The 15941-nt window shown below is 43.6% G+C and overlaps 1 protein-coding gene across 1 annotated transcript in view; it reads right to left on the bottom strand.

Moving 5' to 3' along the window:
• Positions 1-14477, bottom strand: part of rnf31 (ring finger protein 31) — a gene marked incomplete at its 5' end in the record, with an annotated part of 187664 nt that extends 173187 nt beyond the window's left edge. Inside the window, 6 exons of the mRNA XM_079243922.1 lie at positions 186-357; positions 5733-5928; positions 6943-6999; positions 8575-8730; positions 13831-13977; positions 14280-14477. Of these exons, the coding sequence (XP_079100048.1) occupies positions 186-357; positions 5733-5928; positions 6943-6999; positions 8575-8730; positions 13831-13977; positions 14280-14477 (926 nt within the window). The remainder of the gene's footprint in view (positions 1-185; positions 358-5732; positions 5929-6942; positions 7000-8574; positions 8731-13830; positions 13978-14279) is intronic.
• Between the last annotated feature and the right edge of the window lie 1464 nt (positions 14478-15941).

Genomic DNA, 15941 nt, shown 5'->3' with positions numbered 1-15941 from the left:
CACAGCACTTATACTTCACCATGGGAACAGTGAGGTGAAACTTTGTCTTTGCTGTCTGACGTATCGAGAACCATTAGGTTTTATCTCTCGCCACTGGTGCTTCGTTTTCTAACATAGCTGAAATGGCACTTTGTAAATTTTCTCCAAGAAGGTTTTAGTTTATATTCACAGGTAAAGATCAAGACCTTTCACTGCTCCTGTTTCTGGATGATGATGGTGATGATGTGACAGCTGTTCGACGATGGCTGGTCCTCTCAGGATAGGAGTGATACAGCCTGTCACACTCAGAACAGAGTCCCTGGAGACAGGTCAGGCAGTGTGTAGAGATGCGGAATATTCCACATATCGTACAGTTCTCTAAAACAGAGACAGAAAACATCTTCACATTGTCATATTCCTATATACATACACACACAGACACACACACACACGTATATATATATATATATATATATATATATATATATATATATATATATACGTGTGTGTCTGTGTGTGTATGTATGTATGCATAGATTCAAAGAGAGAGAGGGGGGGGCTCCTAATTAGACCATATCTACACGTAGCAGGTATCTCACGACACAGAGACCTACGAAGATCAGGATGATGTCAGACCTACAATGACAACCAATCAGGATGATGTCAGACCTACGATAAGGACCAATCAGGATGATGTCAGACCTACGATAAGGACCAATCAGGATGATGTCAGACCTACAATAAGGACCAATCAGGAAGTTGTCAGACCTACAATGATCATATATCAGGATGTTGTCAGACCTACAATGACGATATATCAGGACGTTGTCAGACCTACAATGACAACCAATCAGGATGATGTCAGACCTACAATAAGGACCAATCAGGATGATGTCAGACCTACGATAAGGACCAATCAGGAAGTTGTCAGACCTACAATGATCATATATCAGGATGTTGTCAGACCTAAAATAACGATATATCAGGACGTTGTCAGACCTACGATGGCGACCGATCAGGATGTTTTCAGACCTGCAATGACGATATATCAGGACAATGTAAGACCTATGATGACAATATGTCAGGATGATGTCAGACCTAAAATGACGATATATCAGGATGTTTTCAGACCTACGATGGCGATATATCAGGATGTTGTCAGACCTACGATGGCGATATATCAGGATGTTGTCAGACCTACGATGGCGATATATCAGGATGTTGTCAGACCTACGATGGCGATATATCAGGATGTTGTCAGACCTACGATGGCGACATATCAGGATGTTGTCAGACCTACGATGGCGATATATCAGGATGTTGTCAGACCGACGATGACGATATATCAGGATGTTGTCAGACCTACGATGGCGATATATCAGGATGTTGTCAGACCTACGATGGCGATATATCAGGATGTTGTCAGACCTACGATGGCGATATATCAGGATGTTGTCAGACCTACGATGGCGACATATCAGGATGTTGTCAGACCTACGATGGCGATATATCAGGATGTTGTCAGGCCTACGATGGCGATATATCAGGATGTTGTCAGACCTACGATGACGATATATCAGGACGTTGTCAGACCTACGATGGCGATATATCAGGACGTTGTCAGACCTACGATGGCGATATATCAGGATGTTGTCAGACCTACGATGGCGATATATCAGGATGTTGTCAGACCTACGATGGCGATATATCAGGATGTTGTCAGACCTACGATGGCGATATATCAGGATGTTGTCAGACCTACGATGGCGATATATCAGGATGTTGTCAGGCCTACGATGGAGACTACATCATAGCAAAATCCACGTCGTACTAGATGCTGCATTAACTCAACTCTCGACCTCTTGCTCCGTTCCTCCTCACTCATGAAAACTCCTAATCACTTGAAGTCCCACATAGAAACAAGATCTCATCCCAACCCAGAGGAAGTATTCCACATTTCCCTGCTGAGCATTATGGTCTGGAATTTGGAGCTTATTCCCCCCCCCCCCCCCCCCCCCCCCCCAGTAACATCACCCCAGACTGAGCTGCTCCAGTAAAAGCTGAAGGTCGCTGTCAAGGTTTCCAGAAAGCAAAAATCTGCCCCCTCAACCCCCCTTGCTGCATGTTATAATTATTTCCAAAAGTGTAATGAACCAAAAAGGTGACAGATGTGTGTGAAGTCAGCTGCAACAGACAAAACATGAACAGGAATTATTGACCTGCTGTGGAGTCTAAACTTCACATCCTTTGCAGATAGTTGTGTCTTCTGTTAGTGGATCCTGTTCTGTGGGGTTGGTGGTGTGTTTATACACACATTGTTGCTGCTGTTAGAACTGTGTATCTTTTACTGTACTCAAAAAGTACTATGGGAGGAAGGGCCTTTAGCTATCAGGCTCCTCTCTTATGGAACCAGCTCCCACCGTGGGTTCAGGAGGCAGACTCCCTCCACACCTTTAAGATGGAGCTGAAAACCTTCCTTTTCCATGATTCTTATAGTTAGGATATGAGCCTCTCCTGAGTTGGAGTCTGCATGTACGGGACCAAACTGTCCAGGTTCTGCTCATTGCTCTTATAGTTATGGGTATTTTAGCCATCCATTACTTATGTAGCAATGGGGATGTTACCTGATGCACTGAGAAGTACCTCGCTCTGTTTCTCTAATATGTTAATGAATAAATATATGCCAATATAGCCGTCTCTAACTTATTTCTCCTTTTTTCCGCAGGTCTTCCTGAATAAGTGCAGTTGTACATGTTGGTCTGTCTTTCCTGTCCTCTCCACCCCAACCAGTCAAGGCAGATGGCTGCCCTCCCTGAGCCGGGTTCTGCCGGAGGTTTTCTTCCTGTTAAAGGGGAGTTTTTTCCTTCCCACTGTCGCCTCGTGCAGCTCAGGATGGAGGATTGGATCCAAGTCATGACTCGATGCAATCAGTTGGTTTCTATTATAGGATATGTATGGATTGGCTTGAAATGATGTGTATGTAAAGTGTCCTGTGACAACATTGTTGTGAAGTGGCGCTATACAAATAAAGCTGAATTGAAAGTTGAATTGAATTGAATAAATTGTAATAAACTTTTGTCTTGTTGCTTTGCAGTCACATCCCACTGTAGGTATTTAGATTATTTGAAGGTATTAATGGAGGAAAGCCTTTAAATAAGCTTATTTTAATCAAAAAGACATAAAAAAAAATTCAAACTAGCTCAGACGAGGTCATTAGGAACACAAAGTTATAAGAGAAGACAGAAATGATACAATAAATAAATATGTAAACAATAAAGTCCCACAGAAACGCTTTTAATTGGTAGTTTATCTGAAAATTTTTTTTATAAAAAGCCAGAAACAAAAGCAGTGTTGTGTTTGTGCACATCAGGAAACTGGTCTCCAGTAGCCACACAGCTACTGGGAATCAGATCTGGTTGCCTTCTGAGGAGCTGGGATGCGAGCCTTCTTAGGTTCATCACATTTATGTCATCAAGACGTCTCTGCAAGAATTATACAAAAATTTGTCCTATAAGTTGAGCCACGTTTTACTGTCAGATGGAAAACAAAGTGAAAGATCCGATTTATTAGTGAAGGTCTGTGTCTACCTATTCTGTTCAGAGACTAAGTTAAAATATTACTGTAATATCTGATACTAATGACTTGGTGCCAAAGCAACACGTAACATATAGAAGACAGTGCAGTAGGTAACAAGCTCAAATATGAAACCACATTTACGTTGCAACGATAAATAGTACATAAAATATTTACCATGACTGGTTATTGTAATAAACTGTGGAATTGCTGTCATAAATATTTTCATCAGTAATATCTTGAGACAAAACATTGAACATGAAGCTGCATTTTACCTGTACTGCAGCCAACCGGTCACAGCGTTGCTCTTCATCTCTCTGGAAGCTGCAGCTCATCTTCCTCAGACTGACCAGTCCCACTTGTCCTCACGTCCGTCCACCAGCCCTGCCTCGGCCTTCCCGCCAAACTTGGCAACATGTCATCTTCATCACTCTAAAAACACGTGTACACACGTAAAATAGCTGTAGCAACATTCAAACCCTGTAAATTCTGCATCATGTCAGTGCCTGACTGCCTGTGTCCATCTAATTCAGTCTAACATCAGCTGAATATATGCAGACATATTTATAAAGTTATAAATAACCCAGCAACTACAGTTAGCTTAGCAAGTAGCTTAGCATCTTCTTACTAGCACCGTTTATTCCATATGCTATATTATCATTTTTACATACTACTTTGCAAAACAACATTATAAATGATGATGATTTTCATCATGAGGAAGAAGCTGTTGTGTTAACAGTTACTTACCACTTCACTTGGAGCTGGACGTCATCACACAGCTTGTAAACAAAGTTTGAGTCTTGTGGACGGTGAGGATGAAAGTGGTTCTGCTGTGTTTAGGGGGTGGGAGGGCTGAGTTCTGCTCATTACTGCCACCTGGTGGTCGTTTGTGGAAGTAGCAGTCTGTGGTTTTGCTCATTACTGCCACCTGGTGGTGGTCGTTTGTGGAAGTAGCAGTCTGTGGTTTTGCTCATTACTGCCACCTGGTGGTGGTCGTTTGTGGAAGTAGCAGTCTGTGGTTTTGCTCATTACCGCCACCTGGTGGTGGTCTGTGGAAGCAGCAGTCTGCGGTTTTGCTCATTACCGCCACCTGGTGGTGGTCTGTGGAAGCAGCAGTCTGCGGTTTTGCTCATTACCGCCACCTGGTGGTGGTCTGTGGAAGTAGCAGTCTGTGGTTTTGCTCATTACTGCCACCTGGTGGTGGTCTGTGGAAGTAGCAGTCTGTGGTTTTGCTCATTACTGCCACCTGGTGGTGGTCTGTGGAAGTAGCAGTCTGTGGTTTTGCTCATTACTGCCACCTGGTGGTGGTCTGTGGAAGTAGCAGTCTGTGGTTTTGCTCATTACCGCCACCTGGTGGTGGTCTGTGGAAGTAGCAGTCTGTGGTTTTGCTCATTACTGCCACCTGGTGGTGGTCTGTGGAAGTAGCAGTCTGTGGTTTTGCTCATTACTGCCACCTGGTGGTGGTCTGTGGAAGTAGCAGTCTGTGGTTTTGCTCATTACTGCCACCTGGTGGTGGTCTGTGGAAGCAGCAGTCTGTGGTTTTGCTCATTACTGCCACCTGGTGGTGGTCTGTGGAAGCAGCAGTCTGTGGTTTTGCTCATTACTGCCACCTGGTGGTGGTCTGTGGAAGCAGCAGTCTGTGGTTTTGCTCATTACTGCCACCTGGTGGTGGTCTGTGGAAGTAGCAGTCTGTGGTTTTGCTCATTACTGCCACCTGGTGGTGGTCTGTGGAAGCAGCAGTCTGTGGTTTTGCTCATTACTGCCACCTGGTGGTGGTCTGTGGAAGCAGCAGTCTGTGGTTTTGCTCATTACCGCCACCTGCTGTTGGAAAGAATCATTTTGAACTTTTACTTATTCTGCCTTTAAGCCATCATCTGAAAACAAATCCAGCCGAAACAGCCAGGAACTCAGACAGACTTGCTTCCTCATGCTTTCCTGGACATGTGCAGATGTTTTCTGTTCTTCTCTGGAATCAAATTAGCAGCCGAAGTTCAGAAATCACCGACCAGCTCTAAACTCTGATGTCACCCTATCATGGTAGACCTGGCCTAATGTTACCCATCGACCATTAAAATTATAATTGGTCTGCTTTAGCTTTATTTCCAACACAATATTTACTCATTTCCTTGTCTTCCACCTGAGTGTTAATGTTTCCACAGGTTTAAGTTTCCTCTCCTCACCTGGATGTGTGTTGGAGCTGGTGGAAAAGATCTCAGGGGACGTGACGGCTTTGTGGCTGGTGGAGAGGGAGTGGCTGCTCCTTCTGGAGGAACAGTGTTGGGGGGGGAATGCTAGAGACTTGGTCTGACAAGAAGAGGGTGAAGAGGAAGAGGGGGAAAAGTTGAAGACCACAGTGTCAGTGTTCAGACCCACATCCTGAAAGGAGGGAAGAGAGACGAGAAGAATACACACATCAGCTGCATCTTTTCACAAAAGCTAAAAAATGAGACGTTTCAGAACATTTAGACCACCAACGCAGGAGAAAAGTCATTCTGCGAGCTAACAAACATTTTTACGGAGACAAGATGCGCTTCTGTTGCTCTGAAAAGAATGAGGATCCGTCCAAACCGTATTAGACAGAGACGTCTGGACTGCAGGTTTGGACTAAAGACAAAAGGTCTCAGCTAGGTCCTGTGTAGATGAATCAGTGGTGTGCCGCTCCAACAGCTTCCACTGCGGAAGTTCATCTGTGACTGAAGCTGCTGTTCATTTCTCCAGGAATGATGAGGAGAATTCCAGAAACACGGAAAACTGGAAGTCTGGAGACGAACTTTTCACCTTTCACCCTGTTAGTCATGGTAATGACCACTATGATTAAATATTCATAAAGAGTCCTAAATCCTGAGTTTCCATGTGGGATGAACATGTCATCAGACGTAAAATACATCTGTGTGTTTCCATGTTTTCATTGGAAAGTAGAACAAACTGCCAGATAAATTCATTCCATGTCTCGTTTACTGGCTTGTAGAAACAATGCCAAGATGTTATGTGGAGGACTGAGAGAGAAGATGTTCCTTTCATGTTAAAAAGATTTTCAGAACCATATTTATGATAAAAAAAGAAGCATTAAAAGTCCAGGCAGAGGTCCTGTTTTCTCTGAGAGGAATCCAAAGGTAATATGTTGAATTTCTTTGTTCTTTTGGTAGCAGGGTGAATTTATTTAGAATGAAGACTTCATAATTACTTTGTTTTGTATTTATATTTTTATGTTGCCCAATAAAATAAATACACATTAAGGAACATCGATATTTTTGGATGGATGACACACTTATGTCTGTAAAAAATCTACAACCACCTCCATGACCCAGTTTGATGGGCTATCTAGAGCTGAAGGAATCTTAGAGACCCTGGAGTCTTCATCTAGACTCAGTTTACAGGAATAAAGCCTACCTTGTGTCTTAGAGCAGGAATGATTCTCTCAAAGAACTCGGGGTGTGGATGAGCCTCCTACAAACAAAGTAAAGTTAAGAATCAATCATCACATGAAAGAGCAAAATTCCTCTTTAACATGTTACTTTGTACTATGCATACAAGTATTTGGAATGAAAGTAAGAAGAAAAAATTTTAGAAAGTAAATTAAATTCAACTCTAGAATTCTTCAAGACAGCATTAAATTATTTCTCAGCTACAAATGAAAAATTATTTTTTAATACAAAAGCAATTTTTAGTGTAAGATCTAAAAAGTAGTTGGAGGAAGATGCTGGATGTGGAAGTGAGGTGTAGTTGATTAATAAAGATAATGACGTAGATGTTGGATGTCTAAAAGATGGATGTAGGTGATGGATGGAGATGGTGGATGTCGATGATGGATGGAGACAATGGATGGAGATGATGGATGGAGATGATGGATGGAAATGATGGATATAGATGATGGATGTAGAAGATAAACGTACATGATGGATGGAGATGGTGGATGTCGATGATGGATGATGACAATGGATGGAGATGATGGATGGAGACAATGTATGGAAATGATGGATATAGATGATGGATGTAGAAGATAGATGTACATGATGATTGTAGATGATGGATGGAGATGATGGATGTAGAAGATAGATGTACATGATGGATGGAGATGATGGACGGAGATGATGGACGGAGATGATGGATGGAGATGGTGGATGGAGATGATGGGTGGAGATAATGGATGTAGATGATGGATGGAGATGATGGAGGTAGAAGATAGATGAGATGATGGATGGAGATGATGGAAGGAGATGATGGAAGAAGATGATGATGTAGATGATGGATGTAGATGATAGATAGAGATAATGGATGGAGATGATAGATGGAGATGATGGATGTAGATGATGGATGGAGATGATGGTTGTTGGATGTAGATGATAGATGGAGATGGTGGATGGAGAAGATACATGTAAATGAAGGATGGAGATGATGGATGTAGTTGAAAGATGGAGATGATGGATGAGATGATAGATGGAGATGATGGATGATAGATGGAGATGATGGATGAGATGATGGATGGAGATGATGAATGGAGATGGTGGATGGAGAAGATACATGTAAATGAAGGATGGAGATGATGGATGTAGTTGATGGATGGAGATGATGGATGGAGATGATAGATGGAGATGATGGATGAGATGATGGATGGAGATGATGGATGGAGATGATAGATGGAGATGATGGATGGAGATGATAGATGGAGATGATGGATGAGATGATGGATGGAGATGATGAATGGAGATGGTGGATTGAGATGATGGATGGAGATGATGGATGTTGGATGTAGATGATGGATGTAGCTGATAGATGTAAATGCTAGATGGAGATGATGGATATAATTTATGGATGGGATGATGGATGTAGATGATGGATGGATATAATGGATGGATATAATGGATGGATATGATGGATGGAGATGATGGATGTAGAAGATAGATGTAGATGATGGATGGAGAGGATGGATGTAGTTGATGGATGGAGATGATGGAGATGATAGATGGAGATGATAGATGGAGGTGATGGATGGAGGTGATGGATGTAGGGATAACCACAGACCTTGATAAGCATTTCCAGCTCCATCCGAAGACTCATCACTTCCAGTGTTACTGCAGCGACTTTCCCGACATCGGGATCTGTGATGTCATCAGGGAAGCTCAGTCCATCTGTCTGCTGATTGGAGTATCCATAGAGACACAGCACGGCTCGTCCTCCCTGCAGTGGAAATACTCAGGTTGTGTCTTAATGTCCCCACTAGTCCCTAACCCCTCCTTTGATACACACTACATCCTGCATTACGGGAAAGCCTGATTTGATTTGATAAGTCAGGCTCATTGAAGAGAGACTTTGGTTCCATCAACGTGGCTTTATCTCAATGCCCGCTGAGTAACCATGGTAACTAGTTGCTCGTGGGCAGGCTAACACTGAAACTCAGCTTAGTTGTGTCTCAGAGACGGTCTGAGGGTTGAAACAAGCTCATAAAAGAAAGTTCCAGACTATTGTAGTTGTCTAAACTTGTTCTCACATCACCACTGTCACCGTCTTGAAAAATCGACTAAAGAAACATAACTACACACCCAATGAAGATGACATTAAATAAAAAAGAACATGGTATTTATCAAAACTCAATAATTTATTAATCCCAAATTTCACAAACACCTGACCTGCACCGCCTCTGATTGGTTAATGGGAAAACTGGGAACAGCTGGGCCATACAGGCCGAGAGAGGCAGGAAGACAGAGAAAGAGCGAGACGCAACAGACTTGTGGATGAAATCAGAGAAAATGTCTTGTTTTGTGAGATTCCTGCTACATGTGGACAATGTTGTCACCAGGTCATGTTTCCTGTTCTGGTGTCCTCTTTTATATAGTGGTTTTTCCTGTTTTGCTTTGTTCCATGTTCATTAGCTCACCTGGGTTAATTTAGTTCACATAGATTAATTTAGCTCACCTGGGTTAATTTAGCTCACCTGGGTTAATTTAGTTCATCTGAGTTAATTAAACTAACCTGGGCTAATTTAGTTCACTTGGGTCATTTAGCTTATCGGGGTTGAATTATGTCATCTGGGTTAATTTAGCTCACCTGGGTTAATTTAGTTCACATGGGTTAACCTAGCTAACCTGGTTTATTATAGCCCACTTGGGTTAATCTAGCTAACCTGGGTTTAATCTATCTCACCTGGGTTTATCTAGCTAACCTGGGTTAATCTTGATAGCCTGGGTTAATCTAGCTAACCTGGGCTAATTTAGCTAACCTTGGTTCATATAGCTAACCTGGGTTAATCTAGCTAACCTGGGCTAATCTCGCTAACCTGGGTTTATTTAGCTAACCTGGGTTAATCTAGCTAACCTGGGTTAATCTAGCTCACTTGAGTTAATCTAGCTAACCTGCGTTATTTTGCTCACCTGGGTTAATCTAGCTAACCTGGGCTAATCTAGCTAACTTTGGTTAATGTAGCTAAACTTGATTTATTTAGCTAACCAGGGTCAATCTAGATAACTTGGGAAAATCAAGCTCACCTGGGCTAATCTGGCTAACCTGGGTTAATTACCTCACCTGGGTTAATCTAGCTAACCTGGGTTAATTTAGTTCACATAGGTTAACCTAGCTAACCTGGGTTAATGTAGCTACCCTGGGTTTATCTACCTAACCTGGGCTAATCTAGCTAACCTGGATTTATCTACCTAACCTGGGCTAATCTAGCTAACCTGGGCTAATCCAGCTCACTTGGGCTAATATAGCTCACTTGGGCTAATCTAGCTAACCCGGGTTGATCTAGCTAACCTGGGTTTATCTAGCTAACCTGGGTGAATCTTGCTAGCCTGGGTTAATCTAGCTAACCTGGGCTAATCTAGCTAACCTGGGTCAATCTAGCTAACCAGGGCTAATCTAGCTAACCTTAGTTTATCTAGCTAAACTTGGTTAATCTAGCAAACCTGGGCTAATCTAGCTAACCTGGGCTAATCTAGCTCCCTGGGCTAATCTAGCTAACCTTGGTTTTTTCTAGCTAACCTGGGTTAATCTAGCTAACCTGAACTAATCTAGCTCACCTGGGTTAATCTAGCTAACCTGGGCTAATCTAGCTACCTTTGGTTTATCTAGCTAACCTGGGTTAATCTAGCTAACCTGGGCTAATCTAGCTAACTTTGGCTAATCGAGCCCACTTGTGTCTGTCTGTGTTGTGGGTGTTTCCACCCCTCCGTTGTGGTTTTATTGAGCCGGTCCACGCAGATGGTTTTCCAGTTTAGACAGACCTTTTGTTTCACCTTCTTGCCCTTCTCCAACGGACTTGTCTCGCTATGGACCTGGATCCTCACCTTGCTTTCAGGATCAAACCCCCCACCCGCACCTCTCAGAACCTGGTTTTTGTGTGGCTGAATTTCTGGCTCCTTGCAGTCCACAAGGGTTTATGGATGACTGCAAACCTGAGACTTCAGGAAACAGAATTTAGTTTCAGAGTATGGTGCTGCAGGGCTCCTCGTTCCAGACATGAGGACCGGCAGACATCATCTAACAGTGGCATGTCGTGGGGTAGAGTGGACTGTGGGGAATTTATAGTCTGTCAGCAGCTGTTCATGCGGCTTCATCACGGCTGTGTTTCCTCACACAGCTCCATCACCGTCTTTGTTCTGCTGCAGAGGGAAAACAGCTTTTCAGCCAGACTTCCTACGTTCCCCAGGAACTCCCAGATCCAGGCTGTGGAAACCTCACTTGATGTAGCTGGAATGTGTTGCTGCAGCAACTTGAGCCTTAAATGGGAGATGCTGTTGGACCCAGCAAGGCTTTCTTTGGCTACGCCAGTGGAATACCCATCTGGATATTTTATCGAGCCAGTTTCCTAACAAAGAGGTTGTCCGAAGTGTCTCCAGAGGGATTTTGTGTGTGCATCTAAGATCTAAGATGTTGGACTTATTTTATGCAAATATGAATAATGGATCCAGTTGTTCTGCCCTGCCTCCTTTAGGAAGATCTGACCATAATCTGGTTCTTCTCACCTCCACCTACAAGCCCATCGTTCAGCAGCAACCAGTCATCACAAAGACTATCAAAATCTGGTCTGCTGAAGCTGAAGATGCTCTTAGAGGAGGCTTTGAGGCTACAGACTGGAACGTCCTCTGTGAACCTCATGGAGACGACATCAACGCCATGACTGAGTGTGGGACAGATTACATAAACTTCTGTGTGGACAGCATCGTCCCAACAAGAATAGTGAGGTGCTTCCCCAATAACAAACCCTGGATCACCAGTGACCTGAAAAAGCTGCTGAACATCAAAAAGAAAGCCTTCAGGGATGGAGACAGGGAGTTATTGAGGGCAACACAAAAACAACTTAAAACACAAACTAAGAAGTGCAAGGAGGACTACAGGAAGAAGTTAGAAAGTCAGCTCCAGCAGAATAACCTGAGGGATGTGTGGTCTGGAATGAAGAAGATCACCGGCTTCAAGTTAAAGGGGGACCAGCCTGATGGAGGTCTGGACAGAGCTAATGAGCTGAACATATTCTTCAACAGGTTCAGTTCACCCCCTACCTCCAGCCCAACAGACCACACACCCTCCATAAGCCCACTGCTTTCCTGTCACGCCTCCAATCTGTCACCCTGCAGCTCAGTCATGGACCAGAACACAGCTTCATCTCCCTCCACATCAGGACATCCTGAGACCTCCACCTTGTTTGTCTCCTGCAATCAGGTTAAGAAGCAACTTGAGAAACTGAACCAGAACAAGGCTGCAGGTCCAGATGGTGTCAGTCCCAGAGTTCTCAAGACCTGCTCAGAACAACTCTGTCCGATTCTCCAGCACCTTTTCAACACCAGTCTGAGACAAAATAGAGTCCCAGTGCTGTGGAAAACCTCCTGCCTTGTTCCAGTGCCTAAAAAAACACAACCAGCTGAACCAAGTGACTACAGACCAGTTGCCCTGACATCTCACATCATGAAAGTCCTGGAGAGACTCTTACTGGCTCACCTCAACAAGCAAGTCAACACCTTTCAGGACCCATTCCAGTTTGCATATCGTAATGGACTTGGGGTTGAAGATGCCATCATATACCTGCTCCAGAGAGCACACTCTCATCTGGACCATTCAGGCAGCACTCTGAGGGTCATGTTCTTTCATTTCTCAGTGCTTTTAATACCATTCAGCCTGCTTTGTTATGTGAGAAGCTCCATAAATTCCAGGTGGATACCTCCACAACCACCTGGATCTATGACTACCTCACAAACAGACCCCAGTTTGTGAGACTGAAAGGTTGTGTGTCTGAGATGGAGGTCAGCAGCACTGGTGCACCACAAGGAACTGTACTCTGGCCATTCCTCTTCACTCTGTACACCTCAGACTTCCAGTACAACTCTGAGTCCTGTCATCTGCAGAAATACTCTGATGACTCTGCAGTTGTGGGGTGTATCAGGGATGGACAAGAAGCAGAGTACAGAGAACTGGTCAGTCAGTTTGTTAAATGGTGCGGTGACAATCATCTCATATTAAATAGCAGCAAAACAAAAGAGATGATTGTTGACTTCAGGAGGAAGAAGAATAAACAAAGCACTGTTTCCATCCTGGGAGAGGAGGTGGAGGTGGTGGAGGAATACAAGTATCTTGGAGTTCAGCTGGACAACAAACTGGACTGGAAATGCAACACTGCACCAGAGCAAACTGATCCATGTCCTGGAATGGTACATTCAGAGTCAGATCCAAAATCTGTTAATATGCAAAAAAAGCATGAGTCAACTCATCATCCGATTTATCGCCATTTAAAAATTTTATCTGATTGACAGCACTAAATATATGACTTAAAGATCCAGTGAATGTTATAGACAGATAGATAAACACTGTATTGCGTATATATAAATATATACGTATATATTATATGTCATGTGATTCGTCATGACCTTATGCCAAGTCTTAAGGAGGAAAAGAGCTCCGAAACTGACTGAATCCTCCACAACGGATCATTTTGTTGTTGACATGCAGCGGCCAGCGGTGGGAAACGCTGATGTCACTGAACATGTCTTCACAACCTGCTCTGATGAGATCCGTCAGCTCCAACAGGAACTCAGCTGCTTTTTGGGAGCTTTCATAATACTTCATAATATCATCACTGTCTTACGTGTAGACGGAGGTGGCAGTTCCTGGTCCTGCAGTTTCTGGGTCTACCTGCACACTTAGAACAGGTGTTTTCACCAACAGGCTCGTCTACCTGCCAGATAAATTCAGCAGGTTTGGTTTCGGAACAGCTGCCGGACAGAACTTTTACTTTCTGGACCAGGAATTGCCAGCTCTGCATCTAGAGGAGCAAACATTCCTTTCTCATATTACCTGAATAGCATCAACGGTGGCCTTGAAAACGGGGTTGTTGTGTTTCACCGTCCTCCAGTACTTTGGCCGGTTGGGATTGGTCAGGTTGCAGCCGTACTTTTCCAGGATGTTCAGTGCTGTAGAAAGTCGCTGTAATGAAGCCAAAGTCTGCAGAGGAAACAGACGTGCAGCCGTTTTCAGGGTCAGCCGACCTTGCGAATGCAGATCTGGGCATTTTCTGTCTGTTTCAGCCACTGCTTTCTTCCAGGCATGGGAGCAGTCTGAAAGTTTTCAAGCATCCAGTTCTGATTCTAAGCAGGATAAAATAACCCTTTATTTGTCCCTCTGTGGGAAAATCTGCATTAGATGTTAAAAAAAAGAAAAAATAGCAAATAAATGATGTGACCAAGTCTCACAGCTCTGATGAAGTCAGGATTTACTCTACTATGCCTCTATTCACACACACTCACCTCCTTCCTGCTGCTACCAAAGCTGTTTTCCACGACCATGGTCTCCGCGGTGATGTGCCGGTACTTGGAACAGGGGGGTAAGGGAAGGTTGGCCATCGCCATCACACCGGCCCGGACCTCCAATACTCGACCCCCAGAGTACAGACAGAGCTCAGCCTGAGTCCGTACCTCCTGGAGCTGCTCCGACAGAGACGACATCCTGGACACACACAGGAAATACAAGCCTGGACCAATGGGATGGGTCTCTGCAGGGACGCTGACTTTCTCCTGGTAGGGCTGCTCGATTATGGCAAAAAATATAATCACCATTATTTTGACTGAAATTGAGATCTCAATTATTGAACACGATTATCCTTTTATATTTAACATGATTTTTTTTTACGTTAAATCGTGACTTTAAAAAAATGTCTTTAGGATTCCACATATTTAAGAAAACAAACAAACGAAGCTTTGTCTTGACAAAGTGTAAATACTGATGTAAACTGAATAAATTAAACAATGCTGCACGTCGTGGTGTTTTCGAGTCCGCGTCGGGCATTATAACCGTCTAACACACGGTTACGAGTTGTTTAATCCGCTTTTACCATCATGGTCCCACACAGAGAACATTTTATAATTAATTTGTATTTCTTTCTACAACATTTGCTGAAGTATAGGAACTATTAAACGCTGGCCTGGATGTACGTTTTATACCAAACAACCGCTGTCAGGCTGCAGCGCGTTTCTCTCATCCACCTGTTAAAAGACGGCTGATCTGAACCAGCTGGTTAATGCGTTGCTATGGTAACGCCCCGTAACGAAGGGATATTACAGTGTTTAACTGGCCGAACTATGTATAGGAAAATAATGCAGCCAGTTGTCACTGACAATGGTATAAACTATGTTTAGGTGAACTTCCACAACCTACTGCAGTTATTCTACATGGACCTGCAGCCGGAGCCGACTGAGACTGGCCGCCTGGGAGTGCTTTAGGACGGGAGAGGCTCCCGCTGCTCCTTCCTTACAGTAACTGCAGAACAATATGTGCCTTCAAGTCAGTCGCCAAAACACCAGAAAAGTCTCTAATAACTCCAGTAAAAGCTGCTAGATTTGTCGCTTTTAACAAAAAAAAGTCTCCAGATTTAGCGAGAAAGTCTCCAAGTTGGCAACAGTGTCTGAATGAAAGCAAAGCGGCTGTGGGAGGAGTTTACAGCACAGCGCTGCAACGCCAGAGACGCTCGATTAGCAGCTGAAGACAGCAGGAGAGGAAACTGCAGAGAGAAAAATAATCACACCCTTTTATCTTTATCATCGTTGGAAACCCAGATCGTACTGAGATTAAAATCCGATTAATCGCCCAGACCTACTTTCTCCACAGTCCAACGCTACATGAATCAGCAACTGATAGATCATGTATTAAAGGTTAGAAAATCCTCCCGACGTGAATTATCGTGTATTAATTCAGCTAAGAAACCTCTGGAATCACATTGCTACAACAACCCATATGGTACAGCTGCTTCAGGTGCAGGACACAGGTGGAAATTGATGGCTTTAATGCGTATAACACTAGATAACGTTGCTCCTCTAAAGAAGAAGAGAACCAGTCAGAAGAAGCGGCCCGGTGGTTTAATTCCCAGTTTCAAGCTTTAAAACAGACATCAAGATGTTTGGAAAGAAAATGGC

This window comes from Telmatherina bonti (genome assembly GCF_933228915.1).
Source record: "Telmatherina bonti genome assembly, chromosome: 7".
Lineage (NCBI taxonomy): Eukaryota > Metazoa > Chordata > Actinopteri > Atheriniformes > Telmatherinidae > Telmatherina > Telmatherina bonti.
This window is presented reverse-complemented; position numbering and strand designations above follow the sequence as displayed.